The 13,501-nt window shown below is 39.2% G+C and overlaps 1 protein-coding gene across 10 annotated transcripts in view; it reads right to left on the bottom strand.

Annotated features, from left to right (window-relative positions):
* The window catches only part of DZANK1 (double zinc ribbon and ankyrin repeat domains 1), a 53,643-nt gene extending 40,261 nt beyond the window's left edge, over positions 1-13,382 (bottom strand). For 3 of the 10 annotated variants that reach the window (XM_045574668.1, XM_045574672.1, XM_045574669.1), the window contains exons 1-5: positions 10,819-10,942; positions 7,493-7,646; positions 5,256-5,370; positions 2,975-3,068; positions 1,908-1,975 (exon numbers count right to left, since the gene is read on the bottom strand). In XM_045574668.1, coding sequence (XP_045430624.1) covers positions 1,908-1,975; positions 2,975-3,068; positions 5,256-5,370; positions 7,493-7,646; positions 10,819-10,927 — 540 coding nt within the window. In that variant the 5' untranslated portion in view covers positions 10,928-10,942. Of the gene's footprint in view, positions 1-1,907; positions 1,976-2,974; positions 3,069-5,255; positions 5,371-7,492; positions 7,647-10,818; positions 10,943-13,077 lie in introns of those variants that run through there. The other 7 variants (XM_036418845.2, XM_036418842.2, XM_036418841.2 and 4 more) reach the window with 7 other exon arrangements.
* Positions 13,383-13,501: the final 119 nt, after the last annotated feature.

Here is a 13,501-nt window from a genome sequence, read left to right on the forward strand (position 1 = left end):
CTTCCTCATCTCAATTAATGGTACCATCACCTCCAGGTGCTCAGGGCAGAGCCTTGAGAGTCACTCTTGACTCTTCCTTTCCCCTCATCTTATCTATCTAATCCCTCAGCCAAACCTGTCAGCTCTATCTCCAAAACACATCTGGATTCCCACTGCCTCCTATGATCACCATTTGCACAACCTTGGTAGAAACTACCTTTATCTCTCATCTCTCCCAAATGATATTCCCCTCTTATTCCTCTACAGCCCAATCTCCATACTGTGGCCAAAGAGAAAACTTTTATTCCCCTCCTTTTAAAAAAAAAAAATTTGTTCAAAACTGATTTGAGAGAGAGGGAGGAAGGGAGAGGGAGAGAGAGAAAGAAATATTGATGGGCTGCCTTCTGCTGGGGATTGAGCCTGCAACCTGGTCTTCTGCCGTGACGGGAATCAAACTGGCGACCTCTCAGTGTATGAGACGAAGCTCAACCAACTGAGCCACACTAGCCAGAGCCCCTTCTCTTCCTTTAAATGTAAATAAGATTATGTCTTAGCATCCAAATGAATTCCCTTTACAATTAGAAAATCAAACTCCTTACAATGGGACTCACCTATAGCATCTGCTATTCCCAATCATGCCTGACCATTAGAATCACCTGTGGGTGAATTTTAAAAATAACATAAAATAAAACCAAGTCCAAACCCCATATCAGACCAATAAAATCAGAATTCCTGAGGCTGGCTTCCTGGGATTGACTTGAAACCCCTCAGGTGATTCTCATGCGCAGAGATGTTTGAGAACCACAGGTCTCCATGCACTGGCCCCAGTCTACTTCTCACACCTCACCTCTTACCTTGCTCTCCACACCAGCCTCCTTGCAATCCCCCCTTTTCTGTACTGGCTATTACTGCTGCCAATATCTTTACAGGGTTGGCTTCTATTCATCTTGAGGGCTCAATTCAAATGTCATATTTTCAAGGACACCCTCTTTTATTACCCTGAATTAGAACACTGTCCTTCCTTCACAGTCATTCTCTATCCCATTGGTTCTCAAACTTAAGTGTGTATCAGAAAAAGGGCTAATTAAAACATATTGGTGGGCCCACCTCCCAAGTCCCTAATTCAGTAGACCTTGGGAGGGGCTGAAAATTTGCGTTTCCTTTATATATATGAGGAAGAGAGAGATAGAAAATCATGATGAGAGAGAATCATTGATCAGCCACCTCCCACATGCCCCCCAACTGGGGACTGAGCCCACAATCTGGCATGTGCCCCTGACCAGAATGGAACCCGGGACCCTTCAGTGCATAGGTGATGCTCTATCCACTGAGCAAAACCAGGCAGGGCTGAAAATTTGCTCCCATGTGATACTGATGCTACTGGTCTGTGAGGTCCACACTTTGAGAACCACTGCTCTATTCTATTTACCCAGTGTTATCTTGTTCATTATATTTATCACAACTTACAATTTTTTGTTTATTTACATATTTATTATCTGCCTACTCCCATCCCCAATAAAATATAAGTGCTATGAGTACAGGAGGCTTTCTTAACCAACCCAGTGTCCCAGCTCTGAAACAGTTCTTGGCACATGGTAAAAGCCTGAGAAACACTACCTTAAAGTATTTTGTGGAGGACATTAAAAAGGCAGTAGGGCCAAAACCGGTTTGGCTCAAATGGATAGAGCGTCGGCTTGGGGACTGAAGGGTCCCAGGTTCGATTCCGGTCAGGGGCATGTACCTTGATTGCGGGCATATCCCCAGCGGGGGGTGTGCAGAAGGCAGCTGATCGATGACTCTCTCTCATCGATGTTTCTATCTCTCTATCTCTCTCCCTTCCTCTCTGTACAAAATCAATAGAAATAAAAAAAAAATCAATAAAAAGGCAGTAGGTATTTAGTACCCTGAAGATTTTCCTTAGAAGTTACCTGGGGTGGATTTCTGGGTGGTCTAGAAACTGATTCTTCACGGTAAGGGGGCCTTTCCATGTGGTTGTCTGAAAGCAAAGATCTTTCAATGTTTTATACTTAGTTCTTTCACCTACCTTGAGGTATACAAATACTAGTACATCAAAAACATCATTCTGTGAACAACTATAATTATATATATAATCATGCAAATGTCTTCATAGTTGCAAAACTTTTTATAAGGGACCACTGTCATCACAATCTTTCTTTAAAGTAGCAACTACATAAAGATGCCCTCACTCAGCACTGAGAAAGAAAAAAATTAGTCCAGACTAAGAAAATTAAAATCTGCCCAGATACATTCCAAAATATTTCACATCAGGCTAGAAAAATAGATAAATCCAATTGCAAGTTTATAAGGAAATATTTCTCCCCAGAACACAGTGCAGGAGTAAAATGTCCTAAAAGCACATCCATTGAGTGACATTATTTCTTGCCTGCCAAGAAACTCTCTTCTCTAAAAATCAGGTTTTTAGAAACTGTTGTTTCAAAGCATCTCAGTAAGAATGAAACATCTGACTCTTGCCTGAGGATGTAAGTTAGACATCCACAAGCAGCCCTAATTTCCAACTCCAGTGCGGTGTGGAGCTTCAGAGAAGGGTTTCTGAGGCAATGGTCACATTTATCTTTGTTGTTTCCAAGATAAGAGAACACTGGTTCCCTTAGGCAGTCCATACCAGATAGTGATCACTTCACATTTAGCCCTGATGTGCTGTGAGCCTTTCAAACTTGATGCTTTCATTTACATTTCACACAAAGTCCACTCTCCCCTGAAACCTTCTACTATCTTTTTCTTTGTTTTCAACCCCATAGATCCTCTTGTGTGTTGCAGGGAGTTATAAACCTGACTTTGTTAGACTGCTAGGTTAGCTAGCCCTCCTGAATAAGCATTAGCTTACACAGCAGTAAAATTCAAATTCTGGCTTATTTTACTATTCCAGTATTTCTAATTCCAACCCTTCTGCAGACAAAGTAAGTTATGAACCTATTTGGCATTTAGATGTTAACATCATCCTCTCATGTCATACCTAGATGTCTATGGTGAACATTCCAACCAGGTTTATGTTCAACATTCTTAGATTTCTTCCTTGGTTTTGGTGCAACAAATCCATTTTTCAGTTCCTAGGAATGAAAAAAAAAAAAAAAGCATATTATTCTCTTCATTAAGCCCACTTTAAAATGTGAACATTAAGTTACATGGTAGACCAACATCAACAAATCAACAAACGACAAGTGTTGGCGAGGTTGCGGGAAAAAAAGGAACCCTCGTGCACTGCTGGTGGGAATGCAGACTGGTGCAACCACTGTGGAGAACAGTGTGGAATTTCCTCAAAAAACTGAAAATGGAACTCCCATTTGATCCAGTAATCCCACTCCTAGGAATATATCCCAAGAAACTAGAAACACCAATCAGAAAGGATATATGCACCCCTATGTTCATAGCAGCACAATCTACAATAGCCAGAATTTGGAAACAGCCTAGGTGCCCGTCAGCAGATGATTGGATCCAAAAACTATGGTACATCTACACAATGGAATACTATGCTGCCATAAAAAAAGAAGGAATTCTCATCATTTGCAGCAACCTGGATGGAATTGGAGAACATCATGCTGAGTGAAATAAGCCAATCAATGAAAGAGAAACACCACATGACCTCACTCATTTGTGGATAATAAAGATCATTATAAACTGATGAACCAAAAGATAGATACAGAGACAGTAAAGCAACAAGCAGATTGTCAAATTTCAGCGGGGAGGGGAGGAGGATCTGGGGAAGATAATAGATCAACTGAAGGACTTGTATACATGCATATAAGTACAACCAATGGACATAAAGCTCTGGGGAGGGAGGGGATGTGTGGGAGGGAGGGAGGGGGGAAAAATAAAAAAAATAAAAATCAATGGAAAAAATAAAAAAATAAAAAATAAAAATATCTCTTGTAATAGTACCACTTAATAAATGCACAGTCCCAACTTATGCAAGGATGAAAAAAAAAAAAAAAGTTACATGGTAGAGGCAGTGTCATAGCGCATACTTCTTACTTGAAAGGATTTACAAAGTGACTTCTGCCTCACCTTACTCTGGAAATACACAGCTTTGTATCTGAGCTGCTTGGCTGACAGCGTGAGCCCCACCAGATCAAGTGATCAAGACCATGGGAGTCTGAGTAACAACAGAGGAACTACCAAATCCAGGGAGCAAAGACAGGTTCTGAACATAAGTCCTATCTTGGTCTGACCCCCAAGATAGGACTTATATACAGTACCTGCCCACATACAGTCCTTAACACTCCTCTCTGGGCTTCCTTCTCCATGGACTCTGTCTCTTTTGCTTGATCAAGCCTGTGCACCTGCTGACACGTGTAGGCTCAGCCTCTGCTAGCTGGCCCTGCCATGTGTAGATCCCTTCCCTGATCATACTTGAGCCCCCATGTTCTACCCACACCCACTGCTTTGGTTCCACAGCCTCCCTGCTGGCTTCTGGACCACTGTTGGGCTAACGGGACTCCCCAGAAAACTTTATGTCACCCTAAACACGACCTCTGTGACAGACTCTTTAGTTGATTGCTTCTCCATGGGTTGGCCCATCTTCTGATCCTTGGATCTGTCTCACTGAGGCCCACAACGCAGGGTCTGACGTTTCAAAAGTCATTTTTAGCTAGGTCTCATTCACTCCCCAAAGTGGTGTTTTGCAGCTGCATGGGAATGAAGATTTCAACGTAACAGCAGCCCATTGAGGGCTTCTCCACTAGTCTGGTGCATCTATTTAACAAATATATCCTCTCCACCCTCTCCTACCTGGCCCTGTGCAAGGAATTGAGCATGGCAGACGTACTCTGTGCCACCTTGGAGCTTACAGTGCCAGGGGATGATAGACAAGGAGCAAAGTAATCACATATTCACAGCATTTTATAAAAGGAGAAGGCCTGGGTGCCAGGGGAGCAGTGATAGAATATAGAAAACACAGTTCAGTTTGGCTGGAGTATATACAGGGGAGTCACAAAGCAAGAAAAGAATGACTTAGGACAGAAGTGACCCTTTGGGATGCCAGCCTAAAGGTATGTTACTTCAATAGGTAACGTGGAGTCACTGAGGACACTAGAACATGGGCAGTTATGATAGGCAGGAAAATCTACAGGCGGACCAAAGGGGGGAAATCAGCAAAGATATGTTGCAATGGTTGATAATGTCCAGAGCTGTAGGTAGAAGGACTGTGGTGATGAAATGAAAGGGAAGATGTGACCACTGAGAAAGGAGGAACCAAGAATGTGGTGACTATCTGAATGTATTATAGTTTCACTACTTGCCTGCTTTGAAGAATCTTCAAGAATGTTTTCAACACTGTCTTCTGAAAAGGCTGCATTTGGCGGTTCATAGTCCACCTGAAACATCTTTGTTACAATGCCACTCTGTCTGCAGTCTCTGAAAATTATTTTAAAAAGAAAAAGTCTGGGTATTGCACAAATAGTTCAAAAAAGCCGGATAGCAATTAAGATTAACTCTATTAAAGTCCCTTAGTCTAGCTACTAAATTTAGTATATTTTAAATTGAGGAAATAAAAATATAACTTCTATAGTCTTTCTTTACATTATTCTCATTAAGAAGATCTATTGCTTTGTAACAAACTGCTCCAAAACATAATGTTTTAAAACAAATCTGCAATCTCTCATGTGATTGCAGTCAGATATTGGCTGGGCTGGAGGTCAACTGAAAGGTCAACTTGGCTGGAAGTGTTTATGTTCCAAGAGACCAGAGCAGAAGCCTTACCACCATTTCTGAGAGATTCTACTGGTCAAAAGTAAGTCATAGGACCAACCCACATTCCAGTGGAGGGGCTACACTGGGAGGCATGATTCATTTTTGGAGACTTTCTATCATACTGACCATAAAGATTTTATACTTTAAGTCTCAAACTATTTTAAAACAAAGAATGAGGTTATCTGTATATCATTCTATGTACTCAAGTGAATTTTCCTGTAGGTAGCATAATATATGTTGCTGTGGTAGACTTAAACTGTTAATCCTCAAATGCTACCATGTTTTCGATTTATTCATAATATTTTACAGTTAATCTTGTTCCTCTTTGATGCAAAAGAAGTTCCACAAGAAAGTCATGTAGAGGTGCTCATAACTAAAAACTGGTGGTGATTTATTCTGAGCACCAGAAACTCACCTAACACTATTTTTTTTTTAAGTATATGTTTTTATTGATTTCAGAGAGGAAGGCAGAGAGAGAGAACATCATGATGAGAGAGAATCATCGATTGGCTGCCTCCTGCACGCCCCCTACTGGGGATAAAGCCCACAACCCGGGCTTGTGCCCTTGACTGGTATCAAACCCGGGACTCTTCAGTCTGCAGGCCGATGCTCTAGCCACTGAGCCAAACCAGCCAGGGTTGGCTTGTTAATTTTTAATGATAATTATGAAGACTTGTTTTGATAGAAGTGGATTAACAAGTAGAAAAAAGCTAAAAATGCCAATATTTAATAAAGAAAAATAATATGTGTTAGGGGGTTGTTTGGTTTAATTTTTATTTAATTCTTTTTAAAAATTATCAAATTCCAAAACAATCTTTGGTGTAGAATTTGTAACTTTCCGCAGAAAGCCATGAAGTAGATCAGCCACCAGAGGGAGCCCTGATAATCTTATTTCTTTTCTAAAAAAATAATTTTATTGATTTTTTACAGAGGAAGGAAAAGGGATAGTGAGTTAGAAACATTGATGAGAGAGAAACATTGATCAGCTGTTTCCTGCACACCCCCTACTAGAGATGTACCCGCAACCAAGGTACATGCCCTTGACCAGAATCGAACCTGGGACCCTTCAGTCCACAGTCTGATACTCTATCCACTGAGCCAAACTGGTCAGGGCTTGATAATCTTTTTTAAAGCAGAACCTGGGCCAGCCAGTTATTGATCTGGGGACTAATAGTGCTCCAAAGATGTGGCCAAACCTGTCTTGCTGCACAAAATAATTCCCCTATCACAGACTTGCAAAGCAATTGAGTTTTTCTCTACATCACAAGGTTTCCAAATTAAGATGTGTTTCCATATTGGTAAAGTGGTAAAAGTCATTGAATAGGAAAGAAAGTTATAAAATAGCAAATATCACAAATGGAAGTGACAGTAGCAATTAAATCAATTGAATCAATACAACATAAAACAGAATGGTCATGGTGATTGTAGGCTATGTCCTGGGGAATAAAAGAAATATCCACTAGAAACAGTGTTTTCTCTAGAACTTGATGAATCTCTTCAGAGGTCCCAAGCCCTGCAAAGGTTCCTGAAATTCCAATATAGCATTAAAAATAAAAACAATATTATTAATATACGTAGTAGTACTTCTTAAGTTGTACTCTTATGATTTCTGCACTTTACAATATACCTCAGCAGAAGACAAAAACCAAAAGTTACAGATATATGTTGAAATTAAAATAAATTTTCTTTTATACCCTCTAATCCAGCACTAATTCCCACTGAAAGAAAGAAAATTAAAGCATCATTATATTATAAAGTCATTTTAATCACCATGCTCTTAACTTACTTAGAGACTGCAATAGCTTTAACTTGTATTTTTCCATCAGGCAGAGTAATAGGCCTTGTATACTTAAATGTAGTATTTTCACCATAACCTATTCTCTTTAGAAATTCAGGCTTGCTGCCATCCAAGGTATAATATATGCTGACATCTGGGGTATCTGAAAAACCCGAAATAGGATAACTGTGATTAGCATTAAAATACCAAGTCCCTGAATAATGCTGATGGGTCCATTATTTAATGAGATTTTTAAATATATTGTAGAAACAAATACCAATAACAATAATTGAGTTCCTTCTCTATTCTAAGCACTGGGCCTTACATGAATAAGCTCATTTCATCTGAAAAATCCCATTAATTAGGCCCTATTTTATACCCACTTTATAGTTGAGAAAACTTGAGAAATCTGCCAAATAATAGCAGAGTTGTGATTTGACTCCTGATAGGCTGGATCCATAGCCCACGCTCTTGAACCACTATGCTGTTCTGCTTTTCCAATAGGGAATTAATTCAAATAGAGTAGGGGTCTATTTTAAAAATAGAACAGCCATTTAAAAAGCAGGAGTTATTTTTTCTTTTTCTTTTTTCAGTATTGCTTAATAAATGCTTTTATACTTGTACTTGGTAAATGATTCATTCCTACAATCTTGGAATATTTGTAAAGGTAATAAATTAATATAAATCTAAATTCAAAATGTCAAAAAATGACAGACAATTAAAGTTCTCCTTCCCAATAAAAAAATAATAATAATAAAAAATAAAGTTCTCCTTCCTGCTCCCTAAGGCAATCAATGAAATCTTGACTATCCTTTCAGTAATATTGTATAACAATACAAGCATAAATGTATGTGTTCTTATTTCACTTACTTTTTATACAAAGGTGTATATCATACCCTGTTCCACACATTTTTTTTTCATTTAACAATATATCTTGTATATTGTTCTATACTGGTACATAAAGTGTGACCTCATTCTTTATTTGGTTGTGTTATATTCTCTCTTTATAGAGATAAACCTACAGATGGACATCTGAATATTTTCTTTTTCTTTCTTTTGCCATTACAAACACCATAAGAATAACCCTGAAAAAACTTCTTTTTGTAAGTATATTTGTAAAGTATGTAGAACTAGCACTGTTGAGTCAAAAGGTATGTGCACTTGTAATTTTGGTTAATATTGCCAAACTTCCCTCCATGGAAGCTGAAACAACTTGCACTGCTTCCAGTAATTCATGAACATGCCTGTTTACCCACACACCCATAAAGTGTGTTATCAATTATTTTATTTTTACCCATCTGTTAGGTAAAAATAAAAAGTATCTTGCTGTTTTAACTCATATTTCTTACATTTTTGAGTAAGATTGATTCATTCCTTCAACAAATACTTACCAAGTACCTATTATGTAGCAGACACTGTTCTGGGGATACCCCAGTGACCAAAGTCCCTGCTTCCATTTTAGGAAGAACACACAGACAGTAAAATATATATATATATATATATATATATATATATATATATATATATATATATGTATATATATGTATATATATGTATATATATGTATATATATGTATTATTAAATGGTAATTAAATGCAATGGAGTAATAAAGCAGAGGATAAGGTCTGCTCAGCAAACAGGTGAAGGGGTAGGCAGAAGCATATTCTCACATGTCTAAGAGACACTTATATTTCCTTTCCTATAGAATGTCCTCTCACATGCTTTGTTCATTTTTTATGGGTTATTATTATTCTTTTTGTTACTGAATTATAAAACCTCTTATTTATGAGACATTTTTAATATTAGAGAATTTGGATACTCTATTATTCATATCATCATTTGTCAGTAAACATTCAATTTCTATGAATCATGGGCACATATATTAAAATTTGTATTTTGCTTTGAAAATTAAAAATATATATATATTAGCTTTTAAGACAGCGGGAGATACCATAATGTAATATATTTTCAGTTGAAACTTTTGCTCTAGGAAGCACAGGGGTCATAACATAAAAACAGAAATAATTTTTACACATATCACTTAATAAAGTACATTGGAATCTCAGTCTGCTTTTCTTTTTAAATATTTTTTTATTGATTTTTTTTTACAGAGAGGAAGGGAGAGGGATAGAGAGTCAGAAACATCGATGAGAGAGAAACATCGATCAGCTGCCTCCTGAACACCCCCTACTGGGGATGTGCCTGCAACCAAGGTACATGCCCTTGACTGAAATTGAACCCAGGACCTTCAGTCCGCAGGCCCATACTCTATCCACTGAACCAAACAGGTCAGGGCCTCAGTCTGTTTTAAACAAGTATTTGTTCATATGCTTTATCTATAAAACTTTCCCTCTTCCTTATAGTATACATATGTATATGTAAATATATATGTGTGTATATATGTATATATACATATACCCACTTCTGGCATTAGTAGGAAATGTTTTTTGTTATAATAGCTAAGACTTGTTTTTTTGTACTAATTACAAAATATTGCTTTGTGCCGAAATCGGTTTGGCTCAGTGGATAGAGCGTCGGCCTGCAGACTGAAAGGTCCTGGGTTCGATTCTGGTCAAGGGCATGTACCTTGGTTGCGGGCACATACCCAGTAGGGGGTGTGCAAGAGGCAGCTGATCAATGATTCTCTCTCATCGATGTTTCTAACTCTCTATCCCTCTCTCTTCCTCTCTGTAAAAAAATCAATAAAATATATTTTTTAAAAACACACACACAAAATATTGCTTTGTAATAATAGGTGGCTTTATTTTTGTAATAACAGCTAAGATTTATTTTGGCATTATTACATGCCAGACCCTGCATACCTCACATTAATTTATTTAATCCTCACAATGGCTCTAAATAATAGATATTATTATCCCTATCTCATAATGAGGAAACTGAGACTCAGAAAGGCTAATTAATATACCAAAAATTACTAGAGGTTGTCAAAGCCAGGATTCAATTTCCAACATGAGTGGAGAGCCTGTTAGTATATCAAAATTATTATCCCAGCAAAATAATGAACATCCTGGAAACATTTGGGGAAGCACTGGGACATCTTACCTTGGCCTAAGTGAGTCAAGTACCTATACAAATGGAAGTACCTATACAAACGAAAGGTCAATCAAAGCTAATGGTCTCGATCTAATTATTAGTATACACCGTTCTATTGAATATAAACCATCAAGTGTAAGTGTTGCAAATTTTGCAAGTTTTATAAACTTCTCAAGGTCCTGGTTATAGAAAACATACAAAAAAGAAAATCAACAACCAGATGAACATAAAGAGTATGACCATGTTATTTTAAAGCATTCCAAATATGTTTTATTTTTACCTGACTTCATTTCCACAAGTGTATTGTTATCAATTTCATGGTTGGCTTTTCCAGGCTGAGGCACTCGCAATGGTATGATCTGAGGAACACACACTGAACCAGCAGTCATTTTCCCTGCTTACATTTTTAAAAAAGTAAATGAAAATAAATTCCAACAGCCACATATATTTGAACACACATGCTGAAGAGAAGTACCTCATTTAAATACAGTAAAGCTAGTAAAAACTAAAGAGAATACTATTACTATATCACCTAAAAATATTATTCAGTTTTTATTTGAAATAATTATTGCTTCAGCTGTATTTTTACTATTGAAGTCTTCTGTAGAGTTTTGATTATCTAATGATTACCTTACTCCTGGGGGAAAAGCATGAATGAATGAGATGGGGGAAAGGAATTGTTTTTTAAAATATATTTTTAATTGATTTCAGAGAGGAAGGGAGAGGGAGAGAAATAGAAACCTCAATGATGAGAATCATTGATTGGCACACTCCGCACTGGGGACAGCCTGCAACCCGGGCATGTGTCCTGACCAAGAATCGAACCATGACCTCCTGGTTCATAAGTCGATGAGTAATCACTGAGCCACACCAGCTGGGCAAAAGGAATTATTTTAAATTATTAGAGGCCTGGTGCATGGATTCGTGCACTGGTGGGGTCACTCAGCCTGGCTTGCAGGAATGGGGCTGAAATTGGCAGTCTGACATCCCCTAAGGGGTCCCAGAATGTGAGAGGGCACTTTGCAAAGTTGCTGTTACTCAACAGCCCCTGCATTGAGGGTCTGCCCCCAGGTGGTTAGTGCACATCATAGCTACTGGCTGTTCAGCCGATTGCCTAGGCTTTTATATATATAGATGGGCAAATTAAATTAATGCATCAGAACACAGACCATCACTAATAATCTGGTCTGAGCTTCCTCTGGATCATTATCAGCCTTTCCTGCCTTTTATTCCTGTGCTACCTTTCTTGGCTTCAGGGCAAGTCATCATGCCAGAGAAACAGAAGTAACTTTGTATACAGCACAAAATTTTAATTTAGAGCCAGCTCTTGGGAAAGCTCCAGGTTCCAGGCCCTGCAGTTGTCACCAAGTAATTCTTGCATTTGAAAGCTGCAAAGAAACTTTAGAAAGATGACAGAGTATCAAGCCTCAGCTGAAAGATGGCACCAATATAAAAAGTAAGCAACAAATACAAAAGTCTCCCACTCTGTCTACTATATTTATAAATAAGTATGAGTGTGGAGGCCTTATTGACATTTTCCCTGGGCAGTGTCATAATTTTTAATATGTGAAGGATTCAGGAGGAAAAACACCCCCCCCCCCTTAATATAGTGACCATTTCCCATCACTCTTTATCCTGTTCAAATTCCAATGATTATGGATAGATTTCACTCAACACAATCATTCCATTTTTATAGTTTACTTATTGCACCATCACTATTATTTACAATTTTCCACATGCTTATATAATCTTATTTATCAATTTGTGGTTGGGCTTTAAGGATATTACTAGTTTTAGTGGTTGCAATTCTAAATAATGCTGCTCTGAATATCTTGGGGTTTTACTTTTGTCACAGACAGTATTCCAAAAAAAATGAGATAAACAAATGGAGGAATGAACTTAATGCCTGGTTACCATAGTTCCAGGGTAGAGGTCAAGAATTTGAACCGCAAATACTAACAGATCACTAGCCTCTAAGAAAGGATGGATGGACTTGGGACACTTGCTCAAACTCACATTTCCATTTATGTGAGAGACAGTTAAAATAAAAATAGTTGAACCCTGCTCGTGTGGCTCAGTGGTTGAGCGTCACCTGATGGATTCCTGGTTAGGGCATATGCCCTGGTTGCTCGCTCTATCCCCAGTAGGGGGCGTGCAGGAGATCGATGTTTCTCTGTCGTCATCCATATTTCTATCTCTCTCCCTTCCTCTCTCTCTAAAAATCAATAAAAACATATAAAGAAATATTATAAAATAAAAATACTTGAAAAATTACTTCAAAATAAAAAATGGTTGTGGAGGGAGTCATTCGCAAGCAGTAAGTAGGAGCAGCCCTTGGAAGGCCGGGGCGGCGAGTGGGCCCCAAGAAAGAGATCAAGAAGTAGACCAATCCAACAGGCCCAAATGGCATTGTGGGGGAAACAGCATCCTAACCCTCAACTCCATCCACCCACACTGGGCCGCTCAGATCAGGAACCCTGTCTGGTCCCGGCCCCCGCCCATGGGGGAGGGGGGCAGTCAGAGACTCTCTCTTCCTTACCGCAGGATTGAGGGAGGTCCTCCTCCTCCTCTCCGCAGGATTGAGGGAGGTCCTCCTCTTCTCCGCAGGATTGAGGGAGGTCCTCCCCCACCTCCTTGTCCTCCTCCTCCTCCACCTCTTCCTCTATCACCGGCCACCAAGACAGAATTAAGCCCTCCGAGGCTCCTCTGCCGTCCCCGGCCAGGTGCTCCACCTCTCACTGCGGGGGTACCGCCGCCGTCCGCAGCGAGCTAGCCCACCTCTCACTGCCTCCTGCCTTCTCCTTGGTCAAGGTCTCGGTTACCACTGACGCTGAGAGCCTCGCCCCGCCTACTGAGAACTGAGCAGGTGATTGGCGGAAAATTGGCTTCCTAGCAACCAGCTCCGCCCGTGACGTTTGCCAGGGAGAGTGGTACCCGCAGGAACCGTAGGCGTCCGAGAATAC

The sequence above is a fragment of the Pipistrellus kuhlii genome, unplaced genomic scaffold (assembly GCF_014108245.1).
Source record: "Pipistrellus kuhlii isolate mPipKuh1 unplaced genomic scaffold, mPipKuh1.p scaffold_m20_p_6, whole genome shotgun sequence".
Taxonomy (NCBI): domain Eukaryota; kingdom Metazoa; phylum Chordata; class Mammalia; order Chiroptera; family Vespertilionidae; genus Pipistrellus; species Pipistrellus kuhlii.